This window comes from Leptonotus elevatus, chromosome 12, assembly GCF_054856555.1.
Source record: "Leptonotus elevatus isolate MCC_2025b chromosome 12, RoL_Lele_1.0, whole genome shotgun sequence".
Taxonomy (NCBI): domain Eukaryota; kingdom Metazoa; phylum Chordata; class Actinopteri; order Syngnathiformes; family Syngnathidae; genus Leptonotus; species Leptonotus elevatus.
In genome coordinates, this window is record NC_141250.1 from 3,102,501 (window position 1) to 3,119,481 (window position 16,981).

The 16,981-nt window shown below is 39.9% G+C and overlaps 1 protein-coding gene across 19 annotated transcripts in view; it reads right to left on the reverse strand.

Moving 5' to 3' along the window:
* The window catches only part of clasp1a (cytoplasmic linker associated protein 1a), an 85,289-nt gene that overhangs the window by 67,800 nt on the left and 508 nt on the right, over positions 1-16,981 (reverse strand). For all 19 annotated transcript variants that reach the window (XM_086090531.1, XM_086090520.1, XM_086090530.1 and 16 more), the window contains exon 2: positions 14,832-15,467. In XM_086090531.1, coding sequence (XP_085946657.1) covers positions 14,832-15,026 — 195 coding nt within the window. In that variant the 5' untranslated portion in view covers positions 15,027-15,467. The remainder of the gene's footprint in view (positions 1-14,831; positions 15,468-16,981) is intronic.

Here is a 16,981-nt window from a genome sequence, read left to right on the forward strand (position 1 = left end):
AAACGTAGCCATCCGCTGTCACGCTAAAGGATAATATATGGTCAAAATTAATAGTGCGATTAATCTGTGTTAATTCATGATTAATGCAATATTTTTTTGTAATTGATTAATCAGTTAATGCTTTAACTTTGACAGCATTAATTAGTATTAACTTTTCTCACATGCTGCCAGTCCCTCTCCATCCAGAAAGTAGAGGGAGAAAAAAATACAACAACAAAAAATCTTTTTCTGGAGGCAGCCCCTCCAATCTCGACATAATTGAATACAATGGCGAGGGACCCCAAACCAATCAACCAAGTTGTACATGTTTGCATGTCCCATCCACTTGCATTTTCCTTAGTTTCATATATATATATATTATTGCAGGTATTGAAAGCAAAAGTACAGTAAACATCTCTGCACAACAGGAGAAAGCAAAATCCAATGCAAAAAAGCATTTTTGTCGTTTCCAAAAATAAGTCTTGTTGGATAATGAGCTCTCATTGAGACTTGTCCAACCCTTCCATAGGTCTAATAATTGCCATTTAGTTTGATGTAGCTCTTAAACAGTTTGAGGTCCAAGTGGACTAGATTTTCTCGTGGTAACGGGGTAGGAGGCCTTTCCTGGTGATGTCGACATTCTTTGTCGTCAATTCGCTCATTCAGGTACACACATGTCCCCTTCAATTATTGACATTGTTTAAAGGATTACTCCACAGGGGGATATCATTTCCCTCTGCTCCATCTCACCTGCTCCCAATTTTAATGCACCACACACACACACTTGTATATACACTGGGCGGGGTCACATCCACGGTGTAGGGGTAGAGTTCGCCGGCTCGCCGACTGGCGAACTCAGTAACAGGGTTAGCTTTCATTGGGTGCGCTGGCGTGACGACCGGGGCCTTTCCCCGCTGGGCCTAGGGTTTGGGGGTGCCGTCCGTATCCCAGTGCTCCCATCTCCCCTTCCGCCCCCAGTGTTCCGCCCCACCACGCGGCTGGAGGTGGGGTGGGCGCGCGTGGGATTTTTAATAGGTTTTAGGTGAATTAATGGGTACCCTCACACACGCACGCACACATGAACACACACAACCGCACATGCACATACTCACGCACATACAAAAAAAAAAAGAAAGGGGGGGGGGCGGAGCTATGATTATTATGTCGAATCGGTAAGATTACTGAATGAACAATACTGAGCTTTCTCCCCCCCCCCAAAAGGATTACTCAACAGGAAGTCAGAATCTTGCTCCACCCCTCACTAAGATTTGAAATCGGCGCTCAAAGGGGGTGTTGCCTGGAGGACCGTCGGGTTGCGAATGGGGAGAGGGTTGAGCGTGGTCTGGCTGTGATTGACGGCAGCAACTCACAAAAAAGCCATTTAAGGAGGCGTGTACGAGAATGAGCCGGTGGGTGGCGGGGGTGACTACGTCATGCGGAACAAGTGACATAGTACGTATTGTCTCGTACAATGAGAGGACAAACAGTCAAATTGTGTTTATCTCTGTGTTAAACCCTAAGATGGCACCAAACACACGTTTTTTGCCCCAAATTCAAGCTTTAAACAAACGTACTAAAATGTAAAAATAATGACCAGGACATGTAGACAGCATTTGTAGACGCCAGTTTATAAGCAAGAAAAAGTTGAATAAGTGTTGAGTTAAGCTTTAATAGGGCCAATTTGGACATTCTACGACATTTGTAAAACATAGAATAACTGCAGGTTTGTTGCTTTTTACCTGCGTGTGGGTAAGATTTGGGTTTAATGTCCAGACCTGAGATTAAAACATCATTTATTTGGAAGTATTTCTCTCGGACGGTCTCAAAGCTTTCCAGCAACTATCTATTTTTCCTTCTCTGCATGTTACGTCTTGAGCGATTTCACCTCGTCCACCAGGCCAAACAAGAAGATATTTACTTCATGCATTTTCTGAAATTCTTTCTCTCATCGGATGGACAAGTAGCATGCTTCCCATCGTGTTTGTGTTCGTCTCTTTGTTCTGTGACTACGGAGAATTACAGTATAAAAATCCCCTTCTCCACCATATTGAAGGGGTAAACCCAACCGTTGTTTGCCACAACGGTTGGGTTTGGCATGCAGTACCTTTGGCCTTACATCAATTTGGAGTACAGTACTGCAGGCTAAGTTCTCTGATGTTGAAAGACAGACTATGCATTAAATGCAGTGTTTCTCACACCATGTTAATACTTGGGCGGGCCACCCAAGTAAACTGGCCACCACCCAAGTAGATTTCAAGAAAATGTTATAAAAATATATTTAAAAACAAAACAAAACAAAAATATACCGCATGTAACCCCCGGGTGATGTAAGGTTTTAATTTCAAATTTAACAAATGTAATGATGATGCCATCTATTTGCACTACTTTGTTCTCTGTTTATATTTAACTATAGGCTACATAAGTATTTTTTGTGATACATATTATTTATATATGATGTGTGATGTGTATTGCTGCTGGTAACGCTGTGAATTTCTCCACTGTGGGATAAATAAAGGTGTATCTTATCTTATCTTATAATGTATGGGCAAAATTTTTGAATTGACATGCAGTGTTAACATAGCCACAGATACACAAAAAACACCACTTTTTCCAGCTCACTTCATCCAACAACTAAGCACCATGCTCAACTTGCTGCAGAAACACTGAAATAAGAGCATACTCCTCAAAACATTTCATCCACTGATACTACTAATGCACGTCACTCTCTCTTTCAATTCCAGATTTACAATGCCTGTTGACATGGCATACACGAGCTTTATTCAAATTCACATTAAGCATTTCAGTGGAGTGGTGTTCCCTGTCAGAATTTCCAAAGGAGGTTGTGTTGACTAAAACCTCCCTCATGTCCCATCATCTTGTCCCATTATCTTGGTGTTGACTGTGGGCTCCAAGGCCATGGACTGAACAGAGGTCTCATTACATTATGCTTCTTATGCATCTATGCATCTTCTACTGTACACAACAGTTTCAAAACCACTAGTCATCAGGAAGAGTGGACATTATTCTTAACGTCCTAGCAGTAAACTGCAGTGTCCACAGATGTATCTTTGGTTACACAATAATAATAATAATAATAAATATATAATATATAATAATAAACGTTTCAGCTCCCAAATTGAGTCACGTAGCAAAATAAATTCATAATCAGAGCTGCTGCCACAGAATGCTGAGCATGTGAGATATATTTTACAATTTAATGGCAGCAGGTAAAATGTGGCATTTCACTATTGATCAAGTCAAATACTGTTATCAAATCAAATCAAACTTTATTTATATAGCACCTTTTATACATTAAAATGCAACTCAAGGTGTTGAACAATTAAAACATATAGAAACAACCCCCCCCCCCTCCCAACATGTTGATGCATTTTAGACTGAAAGAAGGCTGACAGCCTTTATAAACGGTTCTGATACAAATGTGGCATTCGATGTTTCAGAATGTTGAAATAGGTTATTTGAATTAGAGGTATTTAGACCCAACTGACCCATCCTGATGACAAACATAACACACTGGAGGGGAATGTTTCACAGACAGCATAATGGTTTGACAATAAGAACTCATCCAACCTCAGGGCTATCATTAGCCATCTGAAAACAGTACGTAAATGCGTACAACATTGTAAACAGCTGTTTCTTAGGAGACAACACAGAGAGAGAAAACAAGAGGAACAGAGAAGGGAGCTGAAGTTGTGAAAAGGAATTAAAACAAGGCAGCAGAAATAGGCTTCTTTCAAGAGATGAGTGTTTAGACAAAAAAGTGGATGAGAGGAAAGGAAGGCTATATGTGTGTTAGTAGCAACATTAACTGAAAAGGCAACAAGCTAAAATGACAGGATTTACGTACACATGACCAACAGCTCAAAATGTGCAACTTAATCAAACATTTAACACTGCAATTACTGTACCTGTGCCTGTCTTATCCTGTAACAGTAGAATATACTCATTCCCAAAACAATCTGACTGAAAAAAAAAGTTATTAAAGGTCATTATGTCAGTGGTTTTACAGAACTTCAGCACAGGACGTATGTTTTGTAGCACTCCCAGGAGAAAAGAGCAGATGCCTTCACAATAATTGATGAGCAGAAATGTATGAAGAGGGGTGGCCACTATGAGTGTAACAGCTTATGTATTGGTCCCAAATCGTCTCGGTTCGGACGTCACGGCATACAGTCATGACGAATACATGAGTTCATTGCAGTATTTATCTGCACTCCAAACCAGATGGAGGGAATGCGCCTAAATCAGTTTGCCAACCGGCAGTAAACTAAAAACACAAAATATAGAAATGGCGTCATTGCGACTTCAGGTGACAGACAGGAAATTGAAGACCCACCAGCTTCATTGTGGGAAATTGAAATCTGTGTGAGAGTACAACAGTGTTGGCGTGTGAGTGGTGGATCGGAAGATTACCAGTGTGCCAGTGTTGTTCAACACGAGAGTTATGTGGGTATGTCCATGGAATTGCGTCTAACATTCATTCATTCCTACATATTGATGCATAAAGGTCCAACAACTTATCCCCACTGTTTAACTTTTTAAGAAGCGTCTAGATTTGAAAGCTGACACGTCAAAATATATTACCGAAGTTACTCGCATAGACATTTGAACACATATGCGGCCATATGCAGTAGTGGAGAACCCAGGCTATTGGGAAAAACATGCAATATGCGATATAGTTGTTTAAATTATTCACTCCCAGCCATTTTCACTGAAGCAACCCCCTTCGCTTTCGGCTGTTTTACTGGATTTTGCCAGATTTTGCCAGGCCCACAGAATATTGTGTTTATGGAACCATAAAAAGAAAGATTAGAGTATCTTTTTTCATCAGGAAAAAAAAGTACATTTGTATCTGTTTCCGTTTTGCAGCAATTAGCATTAGAATATGCTATATATAATAAACACTGGGGATAAGAGCTAACACTATGTTGAAGTTGAACAAACTGTTACTTGACCTTAATACGTAATTGTGTGATTAAAAAATATGGTAACAGAGGTAAAGGGTTTATTGTTTGTTGTTTAAAATGGAATCCTCATTAGTTTTCACCTCGGTGAAAACTATTCTTCCTGGGGTTCCTCATAGAAACTACAAATAAAACATAAATCTTTAAAAAAAAAAAATCAGAATCAACATGATCAATATAATTTACCTAAACATTCCAAAGTGCATACATAAAATAAACAGAAACAGAAAGGAGCCTGCAGCTAACATCCCAGAATCACACTGTACTACCAATTTTCACATTCCATCACATAATTCATTATATGGTATACCGAGTGTTTCCCACACCATGTTAATACTTGGACGGGCCACTCAAGTAAACTAGCCACTACCCAAGAAGTTTTCAAGAAAATGTAATAAAAATATATAAAAAACAAAACAAAATGTGTCGCGACCAAATATACCGCATGTAACATTAGTTCGCTATCACTCACTTGTGGATCATGAGGTTAGAGGACACGCAAGTAACAGGACTGAGAACACCACGAGTCCACCCAACCAAGTAGATTTCAAATCTGGGAAACACTGACACTTATATAATAACACTAATGATCTCCCAGTATGAGTCCACTTGGATCGGCAGTGAAAATTTGTCATAAAACTGCACTGAAATAATCAGCTTAGTGTAGCTGCTGCATGCAGTTGTATCACCTCTTTATTAACGAACCAGACTAGTTTGTGCTAGCAGAAAAAGGCTTTGCCCTGAGCCTCTTTTAAGGATATATTTGTTCTAAAACGGGTTCGGTTCAGCCAACAACAGCCCTGTGTCCTAAAGGCAGCGATGTGGCCTATCAGACGGAAACCACGGGATGGTCTGTGACGTTGGTGATAAGTCCTGTGTGCCACAGGCAAGGGCTATAAACAGCATGGGTATCAGAAATAACATTGGCCAACTACAGTAACAGCTTTTATTGGGGGAACACCCACACCTACCCAACCAACCTTCCACTAGCACTCACAACACCCACTTAAGTATGCATAAATCATACTTGCATTGCATTATACTCAGATAGGACACTGCACTACAATCAGACATCATCTGCAGTACAATAAGGCAATCAATTATATTACAAAAAAATGGAGATGGGTTGTAGACAAATTTTGTGCATGTAACATAAAAAAATTATTTAGAAGACAAATTAATACGAAGCTATTTAAAGATACTATCAGCATGTAAATTACCGTGTCATGAACAGCTCACAAGAAAACATGTATAAGTGTCTTCATTGCGAAGTAACAAGTGGCATCAAATAGGAACAAGAACTTAGATGTTAAAGAACTTGACCGTATCATGACAAATGCTGGAGTCATGTGTAAAGTGGCCTGGAGAAACACTCCACCCAAAAAACAACAACAACCTCATACTCTGAGACGCTAAAACGGTATCACTAACTCTCTGAAATGCTAACACAGTTTATCAGCAACCATGTATAATCCATATCATCCGTAGTTTGTAGGGCCCGACCGATTAATCAGATGCCCGAAGTCAGCTGGGATGGCTCCAGCACCCCCGCGACCCTTATGAGAAATTAGCAGTTTGGAAAATGGATAGATGGAAGTTGTAAAATGTTTAGAAGGGTCGGAAATGTGTGGTGGGTTTATTATGGCTCAGTAGATGCGTACTGTAACTCGCTCCCAAAAGTTTTCTAGCGATACATTTCCAATGCAATACGTGACTGGTGCAAGGTAAACGGCACATCCAGCTTCCAATAGTTTTCAGGACAGAGCAAAAAAGCTTGGATAATGGTGAGTGCATTGCTTGTTTAGCACTAAACAGTCACCCAAGATAGCAATTAGCATTACCGATTGATTTTTTATTTTATTTTTTTAGATAATGTCAATTTTTGGGTTAAAGGTATAGTGGACAATTTTCTTGAAAAGTAGAAGCCAAATGTCATTCGTCACTTAAAAAATGTGCAAGACCATCCTACCTGTTCTACTGTTTGCCTGGAGGAAATGCCTAACAAATGTTGGGAGCGAGCGAGCTCATCTTCCCTGAGCATGCACGGTTCTGTTTACAGTCTCTGCAGCCATCCTCGCTTCATAGACGGACGGGTGTCCTCTTGCGACTCTCAGCCATTTTCAAAGTATGCAGTAAGATCGGTGGAGCTACAATGAATGGCTACATGCTACAAACACTCAAAGTGTAGGAACGTGCACGCACAACGCCGTTACGTAAACATTTCTCCAGATTGATTGACAGAATGGAGGACCAACAGTTAAGATGATCCACCTGGAAAAATGCAGCCAAAAAACATTGTGCACTATACCTTTAAGATCAGCGAAAGACTTATTATTACTCAAATATATGTTGTGACAGCAATATTTTCTGACTTGACTTATGACTTGCTTGGACCAAATAATCACTTGACTCAACTTGCTTGAAACTTGGTGGCGACTCAACTTGCTTGAAACTTGGTGGCGACTCAACTTGCTTGATTTTCCCCACAGTAACTTGAGACTTGCTTGAACTTTGAAGGTTTTGACTTACAGTACTTACTTACTTGACAGACTTACTTGCGACTTGCACATACAGTATGTGAGTTATTCCCACCTCTGGTATCATCTGGTATAAAAACAGATGAAAAGTGAGATAGAAAAGCGGACAAACAATCTTGGCTTCATTCTGGGAACTGGGTGCCTTTTTAACGAGCTTTCCAAACTTAAGCAGATTCTCTGACGACTAAACCCAAGCAGGTCAGAGCTACACTGTCACAGCCTTCACTCCTTCGGCTGCTTTACATATTCATGTACGGTAGTTTCTTTCCCATCATGGTGTGGCCCTGTTGCCAAGCCGGTTCTAGAATTGTTGGACAAACAAACTGCTGGTAGAGCGAAGATGTATCCTTCACAGCCACTGCAACAGCGGACCCCCCACACGATTCGTAGGACTGTTGACTGTCAAGACTAAAATCAAATATCTATTCACCCATACATTTTCTATACTGCTTATCTAGTTCAGTTAGGTGGCGCTTCAGGCTAGCCCATCTGACTGTGGGCAAAAGGTAGATATCACCCTGGACTGGTCGTCAGTCAAACACAGGAAATATTGCGTGGCAATCACATTCATGTGTCATTATAATTTGTGGATATATCACCCACCCTACAGTGTGATAGGACTGCAAGACCTATGGTATATTTTATGTCAAATACAAAAAAAATATTGACTGTAAAACTGCAGTTTGGCCCCAATATTACCACTTAGCAGGGAGAAAAATATTTTGAATAATACAACTGTTAATGCTTATGACTAAGCTAGAGACAGTAGTACAGGGTGTTCTTTACAATTTTTAAAAATATTACAAAGGCATTTGATGAGATAGTTTATCCAGATTTGTTTTATTTTAACCAGTGTTTATTAAAGTTTTTATTCACATGTGTTTCAAATACTATTGATGGATGGGAAAACTGATGTCGAGGCTATCCTGGCATGAAATTGAGTACCGCGCAAATAATGGTGCCCATATTGAGGTATATTAAAATAAATTAAAAAAGTAATAATAACACTCATTAAAATTAAATAAATCTAGTTAAAATATCTCAACAACTAAATCGTTTTAATTGTAAAGAGACTATCGACAAGACCGTCGCACGTTTTGACTGGATATTACGTCACACATACGTTTGTAGTCACAAAGCAACGTCGGACGGTAATGTAAGGTATGTTTGGGGGGGTGACAAAACAGGAATCTTTTTGGAATTAATTAAAGAAGCGAATATTCATGCAATTTTAGTTGTGTGGTGCATTAAAATTGGAGGGGAGTTGTAGGGCGAAGACGGTGTTTCCACCCTACCCCCCCCCCCCCCCAAAGTGTGTTATGTGCCCTATATGTCTATAAAAGTGTATTGTGCAAAACTAGTGCAGTGAGTTAAGAGGAACGACCAGCGCCCCCCCCCCCCCCCAACCGGGCGGGGGCAGGAGGCGCACCCGCCCACCAAACCCCCACCCACCCCACCGGGACCCCGGCGGGCATATGGGACCAGCCCGGCGGGGCAATAGGGCTCGCCCCCCGGATACTGGGGCCCGCCCGAGGTGCCAGGAGGTCCACCGGAGCGGGGCGGGCACAACACCAAACCCACCCACCCTCTCGTTTTGCGCATTTTCAGTGAATTTGCTTTAAAATTTTGAAACAATTGGATGGAAACCTGACTAATGACGAGAATCGACATGTGACGGAACACTTCGACATGTGACGGAACACTTCGACATGTACCTGACATGTCAAAAATTCTGTCAGCTTCTCGTAGCTTCTAATAGGATATTTTGAGCCGGGGTGGCGGCTAATACTTTTAGCTCATCGGTCAGTGCCCTGCGCTCCCAGGAGGCTTGGGTTTGATCCTCAAGTTTGGTGAATGTTGTGAGAATATGTAGAATTGTTGTCCTCAGGGAGAACTGCACTAAAAATGGGCATCATTGTGTAAAGGATATTGCCACGTGAGGTCACGAGGTCACGAACACTGCACCATGTAATGCAAAAGCTATAATGTATAATTAAAAACTTACAGAAACGCCACCAGATTCTCTGGGACCAACCTCATTTGAGTGGACTGACGCAAAGAGGAAAAATGTGCTTGTGCTGTGGTCTGAAGAGTCCAAATTTCTAATTGTTTTGGGGAATCATTGGTGTTTGTCCACCAGGCCAAAGAGGGAAAGGACCATGCAGACCTGTGGAGTGTTATCAATACATTGTTATTAACACAAAGTTCAAAAGCCAGCATCTATGTTGGTATGGAGATGTGTTAGGGTCCATAGTATAGTATGGGTAATTAATTTGCACCTCTGTGAAGACACCATTAACGCTGGAAGGTACATACAGATTTTGGAGCAACATATGCTGCCATTCAAGCAACATCTTTTTCTGGGACCTGCTTATTTCAGCAAAAACACGCAAAACCACATTCTGCACGTGTTACAACACTGTGGCTACGTGGTTAAAGAGTGTGAGTACTAGACTGGCCACCCAGTCCCACAAATACAAATATCAAATGGCTTTTCCTCATAGGAGCTCAAATTAAACGGCAATAAAATCTAAAATAGTATGCTTATCACTTTTATATTTTTACAGGTTAAAGTGAACATGAGTAGAGCTGTGCATATGAATTATGGTGATGATTGCTCACAGTTTTCTGACAAGGTGACGACAAAACGTGACAAACCAAACCAGGAAACAATGTGACAATGCTTGCCTCATTAATGATGAGTCAAGCTGATGTGTGTGTATGTGTGTGGGGGGGGGGGGGCAGTCTCTGCACACAAATAATGGGCAATTGGGCATCATTAAGATGTGCTGAATGTAGTACTGATAAAAATCACATTAAATTACTACTTGGGGGGGGGGGGAGCATTTTGGTGCTGACCATTTTTACATACAGACCTATTACATATGTGCCTATTATTACATAAGTACCAATGTTCCAATGAACATTATAATTTGGGTATTCTCACTTCGTCTACTTGTGATTGTTGCCAGTGGTTTTGATTTTATTGGCTACTATGGGTTGAGTTATTTTGAGATTTTAATTTACACAGTTATACAAGCTTTACACTGAATTATTTACATAGTAGCAAAACACTATTTCTTCACTGGTGTCCCATGAAAAGATATAAGAATATATTAACAAAAATGTGAGAGGTGTACTAATGTTTGTGAGATATTTTTTTGGGGAGACATACGACAACCTGTTAAATGTAAGCCCAGCATCTAAACTAAACAACATAATTGTGTATTAACTGAAATGATCACCAGGCTGCATTCATACTATACGGGGGAATTCCACAAAGTTCCAACAATTCACACACAAACATTCAAATTTCTGTTTAAAGTCTGGCTAAATAACTTTGAAAGCATTTAGATATTATTGTACTAGTAACCTCACAACCACCACATGCTTGACAATATTTTCAGCAGCTGCGTCTTTGTTATCAGGTGGAATTTGTTTGTAGATTATGTTGTAGATATGACTTAACTTCTTTTTACAGCCAATAGAGACCATATAAGCGAAAATAATTGTCGTCCATTTTTTTTTGGCCCAAAAAATTTTCATCAATCTGCGCATATATTGCTCCAAACCGTGTCTAAATTCAAAAAGCCCTTTAATTCACAAAAACACGTGTCAAGTTAATCTGCAAAACACAGCTTTGATACAAGCTTGGAATGTTAAAGTCATATATTTTTAACTTCGCTAAATAAAATCAAAACTAGGGCCAGACCAATATGGATTTTTTTTCAATTATCCGAAATTAATCACAATTAACCACATTTTTCTACTTTTGCTTCTACGTTTTTTTCTTCAAAGCTTGGAACAGCTATTTATTTACTTGATGTTGGAATTAATGAAAATAATAAACACATTTATGTTTTATTTATGTTTCAGTACGTTTTTACTTTATATATATTTTTTAAACAGTGACTTTAGGTTGTGTGTAACATACAGACATCTAGGACAATAATGTCTTTACTGTAAAAAATAAAATAAAATAAACAATAATTTTAAAAACGTTAATGTTGCCAATGTTTTGTTTTTTGTTAGTTTTTTCAGTTTTACCTACTTAACTCTTTGACTGCCAGACGTTTTCAGAAAAGGGATGCCGCCAGTGCCAGCCGATTTAAGCATTTTGACTGATTTTCAAGGTCCACAGAAAATGTTCTGTTTGGACTATGGAAACACACGTACTACCAAATGAAAGATTGGACTTTCATCTTTCATCAGAAAAAAAGAGTTTGTTTCTACCTTATTCCGTTCTTTAGTAATCAACAATAGAAAATGGTTAGTTTGACCCAATTTCGCCTGTGTTGGACCAAAATACGGAGAAATCAAGCTTTTAGTGAAACGATATTATTTCATGCATTCTAGTGAATTTGACACTTCTTTTTGTCCATGAATGATGCCACAAACACCTAAATAGTGCTTTACTTCTATAAAACACTACCACCAAGAATGAAAAAGTGTTTTTTGATAGCAAAATACGTTTATTTACATTCAACAGTGTAACAATTTGACAACAATTTGGCAAACTATTTACAAATGTGTGCAACTGTGGTGCTATTTACAAATATGTGGATGTTTCAACGACAGTTTTTCTTTTTGTAACACTCTCCTGCGTGCAAAGAGACGCAACAGCATTTGCACAACAGATTGCCTCTTCGCGTGCGCCACTTTCTTGCCGGCCGTTTTTTTCCGGGGAATAGCAAGTATATACTGCAGTGTGTCATCAAGTCTAATATCAGGATCATGCTACGGTTACGTTACGGTGGTGTTACGTCTCGCTTCCCCGTGTCCTTCAGTTGCTATACCGGGTGGTAGGAGATGTTCTGATCCATTTTATCCACTCCATTCATGGTGGCATCGTAGTCCAGAAACAGTGTCTTCTCCGTGATCAGACTGTACCCGCTCCTCCGATGAATATGCATTGGACTCGGGGTACTCTTCATTGTCCGATCGAATGTCCGCTTGTGCAGCTCCGCGTTTTCCGGCCTTAGCAGCGCTAGCCGCGCTAGCCGCGCTTTGCCGGTGAGGCTTACTACGTGTTCATAACAGTCACGTTGGCGTAGAGCTCGGAGTCATCTTCATCATCATCATCAATCTGCATTGGTCGATGCCAACTCTCCATCGCCCGATCGAATGTCCGATTGTGTAGAAGTACCCGGCCGGCTATTGTGCGCGTTTTCCGGCCTTAGCAGCGCTAGCCGCGCTAGCCGCGCTTAGCCGTGAGGCTTACTACGTGTTCATAACAGTCACGCCAAAGCTTCCAACTTTGGCGTAGAGCTCGTTGTCATCATCATCGTTGACATCAATGCGCTTTTTAGTATTGATTGATGCTTTCCGTCTTTGAAAAAAATGCTCAAGCTGAGCTGCTTGTAACCGGTTGCTTGGTCAAGCCATTGTGGCTTGGATCAGCCATTGTCTCCTCAACACTCTAGCTCCGCCTCACGTCTTCTACTGACGCCCACGGTGGGCGGCCCATCCAACCTTGTGCAAAGAGAGTCATCGCTGCCCTCTAGGGGCCAAAACGAGTCTTTGACTAATCAGATCTGCCTGATACTTTCAGCACAGCTGCCCAAGGCTTTCCTGCACCCGTTTTTGAAAAAAAAAAAAAAAAACATAGGGGACGTCTTTTAACGTCCTCGGCGCCCTTCCCTAGGTTTATGCTAAACGTTTTATAACGTTTATGGCAGTCAAAGAGTTAACATTTGCACTGAAACAACCCCCTTCACTGTTTAACTAGATTTTGACTGATTTTGCAAGGCCCACAGAATATTGTGTTCTATTGCTATTAAATCATGGAAACTATCAAAAGAAAGATTAGAGTCTCTTCTTTCATCAGGAAAAAACATTTATATCTGTTTTCATTTTGCAGCAATTAGCATTAGAATATAGCTAAGTTTTATCATTATTCACAAATATGTCTAGAACTGTGGGGAAAAGAGCTTTTTGCTACATGGTATATCAGGTTGATCTCTTATAATTTGCTGCCACCTGTTGGCCGTTTTTGTAATAACTACCATTGCTTTAAGTGTTCTCTTCAGTTCAAAGGCTGCAACAAAGCCTTCTATATGCTCTAGCATTAAAAAAACAAAAAAAACATGTAAATACATTTTTGGGACCATGGTGATATTTAAAATAGAACATTTGTATACGTTTTTGAGAGCAAATGAGTTAAAGACCGACAGCAGAAAAACGCTACCAATCTTTTTCCTCCTTTCACTGCCCTCACCCCAGATTTACTCATCCAATCAGAAATCACAGACGCCTTCAATGTCTCATAGACAGTCAGATCTTATAAAACTCTTGCAACCATCCATGTAGCACAAATGCAGGTTGATATTCCCTCATACAGCAATGAATACTGCAAATTTTGATTTTGCACCAGATTCCTCTGTGTACTATGCAATAATGTACCAAGGATTAGAGTGGAAGCGAGAGAAGAGGTGTGCTTCTTTAATTTACAACTGGTCCATTCCAAATACTACCGCAATACTGAGGGAAATTACCCAATGACAAGACATGAATTCTCCAAGTTGTGCGGACACCATAAATATGGACGCGCCACTTTGAGCTGCATACCTACAGTTATGCTAAGCTAGTGGGGTCAAAGTGTGCATTCTACGTTTGCAGCTCACTGGTTAATGTCCCTACTCCATAATATATATTTTTTTAATTAGCAAATTGTGTAAGCAAGGCACTGGTGAGCTATTGTTAGAACCAGCCTGCGGGCTACTCATGAGGTCTATGGGGGCCACCTGGTGCCCACGGGCACCATGTCTGTCCTGGGATCTACGCTTCCGTTGTATTATTTAGCAGGTGTTGTTTGAGCAGACGAAGGTGTGTAAAACTTGCACTGATAGAACATATTGGAGTTATCTGTTTACGCTGCACTTGCATTCGGATACATATCGTGTTTTATCCACATTTGCAAGAGGCCTGATTCTAATCTGATAGGACATCCGATTCCATGCATTTTTTTCCTCTTTATGCTGCCATGACGAATATCTGAATTATGCCATGTGAGAGACAAAAAACTGACAACAGTCATTTGTGACATACAGTCTTAACTCATTCTCTCACAGCCATTTTCACTGAAGCAACCCCTTTCGCTCCTGGCTGCTTTACTGAATTTTGGACTGATTTTGCAAGGCCCACAGAATATTGTGTTCTATTGCAATAAAAACATGGAACCTGCCAAAAGAAAGATTAGAGTCTCTTCTTTCATCAGGAAAAAAAACCTATATTTCTGTTTGCGTTTTGCAGCAATTAGCATTAGAATATAGCTAAGTTTCATTGTTATTCACCCCACATTAGTGGAGTTCCCAGCCCAATCAATGGAGTTTACCTTGAAGTTGCTGGAATTGACCCAGGAGCTGGCAATGCCATCAACCATCTTATCAAGAGCAGTCTGATCCTGTTCAAGGTCATGAGACTTTTCTTTATCCAAGATGTAGTCGATGATCTCTTGTCCCACCTGAAGACGACGGCCCACATCCTTCTGCAGGACCTGGGCTAGGCAGCTCTCCATGTTGGACTCCATCAGGCTGGCCTTAAAGAATCACCTTCTCTGCCTTTGTCAGTCTTCAAAGCTAAAAGATGGATGATTGCAAGAGAGCCTGAGAGCTCAAAGCCTCAGGAATCACCAGTAAGCGCTACTATTTGGATGTAGTTTGGTGACAGAGAAAACAATTCTCCTAAAGGAGCGTCCTCCTTTATGTGGCAACTGTAAGCACACCAGCAAGCTAGTGGCTGTGCCCTCGGGACTGATGGAGTCGGGCTTTGGGAATGGCAGCAATGCACCATGTGTGTCTGGGCAGCAGCTGGGAAAAGTGCCTCTTACTTGGGGTTTTACTTGGAGTCAAACCACTGCCGCAGTGTTTGAAATGGTGGTTTTGAGAAGCAGCAATCAAGCAGCAAATAGAGAAGGATGGAGGCCAGATCACATCTCCATGTCTTTTCCTGGGATCTGCCCCGGAAAGCCCTGGAAAAGCAGAAAACAGATCATGAGAGAAAGCAATAATTGAAAATAAAGGCTCAGAATGAGTTATATCACTTCTGAACATGTCTCTCTTCTAAGGAGCCGCTTCACATGCTCTGCTGCATGACCGACTACTGCCATGGAAACACAAGAGAGCTGTGAGGGCTGGGCACTCAACTTCAGATGGACATGACACAGGGGTGTTTAACTTTTTGTTATTGTTGTGGTGCTGATTTTTTTAAACATCTATTGAACATAGATAATGCAAATATCAGACAATCCAATTTACATGAAATACATAAAATAAACGGGGGAAACAAAAGCAAAAAAGACCCAAAAAAATAACATTCAGGTAGCTTCAAGAGGTTTAAAAAAAAAAATATATATATATATATATATATATATATATATATATATATATATATATATATGCATGGATATTAATTATCAAATGACATTTCTTGTTCGTAACAAATTTAAGAGACTTAAAATAATTGTCAATTCCAATCAAAAATAATTTGAATAAAGGATTCAAGTTTAGAAATGTACATTTATGGATATAAAATGTTCCCAATAAACATACAAATAAACCAACGTTGACAATTTGTTGTTCTTAGATTAAAAAATAATGTTTTTACCATCCAATATAATCTTGTGTTTTGCTTCACACATAAAATAATTTTCAATATCCTTCCAAAAAAAACACTAATGGGGCAATCGAAAAATAAATGTGTTACACTTACCGTTACAACTTTACAAAAAGAACATTTGTCATCAATATTTATAAAACGTGAAACATATGTTTGGTGGGTAAATATTGTGCAATATTTTTAAATGTAGTTTTCTCACTTTATTTGTAATGAAGAAAAAGCAATGCTCTACTCAAACTAATATTCCTAATAATTTTTCTAACTTTGTATAGATGTTCTCTGATGTGTTTATTGGTATAGGGGTGTTTATCAACTCCACTTTCATACTGCATGTCCGTGATGTCACACACACAACACATACAGTATACTATTTTGCCTTCCAGTTCTTAAAAACATTTTGTGACAAGAAATGTTCCATATCAGATGTGTTTCTTTGTATTGTTTTTAAATGATGGACTGGACTAAATTTTACACGCAACACATATAATATTATATTCCAAATAATAAAGTGTTTGTGGGTTATTTTCGGCTGTGGGTTTTATAACTTTGTTTTACTTGGGCAGCAAGAGTGATTACACCTTCCTTACCACATTTAACAATCGCCACGCTTACTGACTTCTAGGTATCGATAGCTGAACAGAAACGTATCAACTGCACGTTTAAGTGTGTCCACGAGTTTAGAAGCTGTCAGAAGCTTTTTTTCAGCCAAGCAAATGTCTCATTGTACCAAAGCGTTAATCTATAACAATGCCTATTAATTATTACACAGGGGGGAAAGTCAACCACAACACAGCGCGAAAAACTACACAATAACGTAACTACGTGTATATCATGTGACATTCATACCTGAGGTGCCCTTGCCTTTGA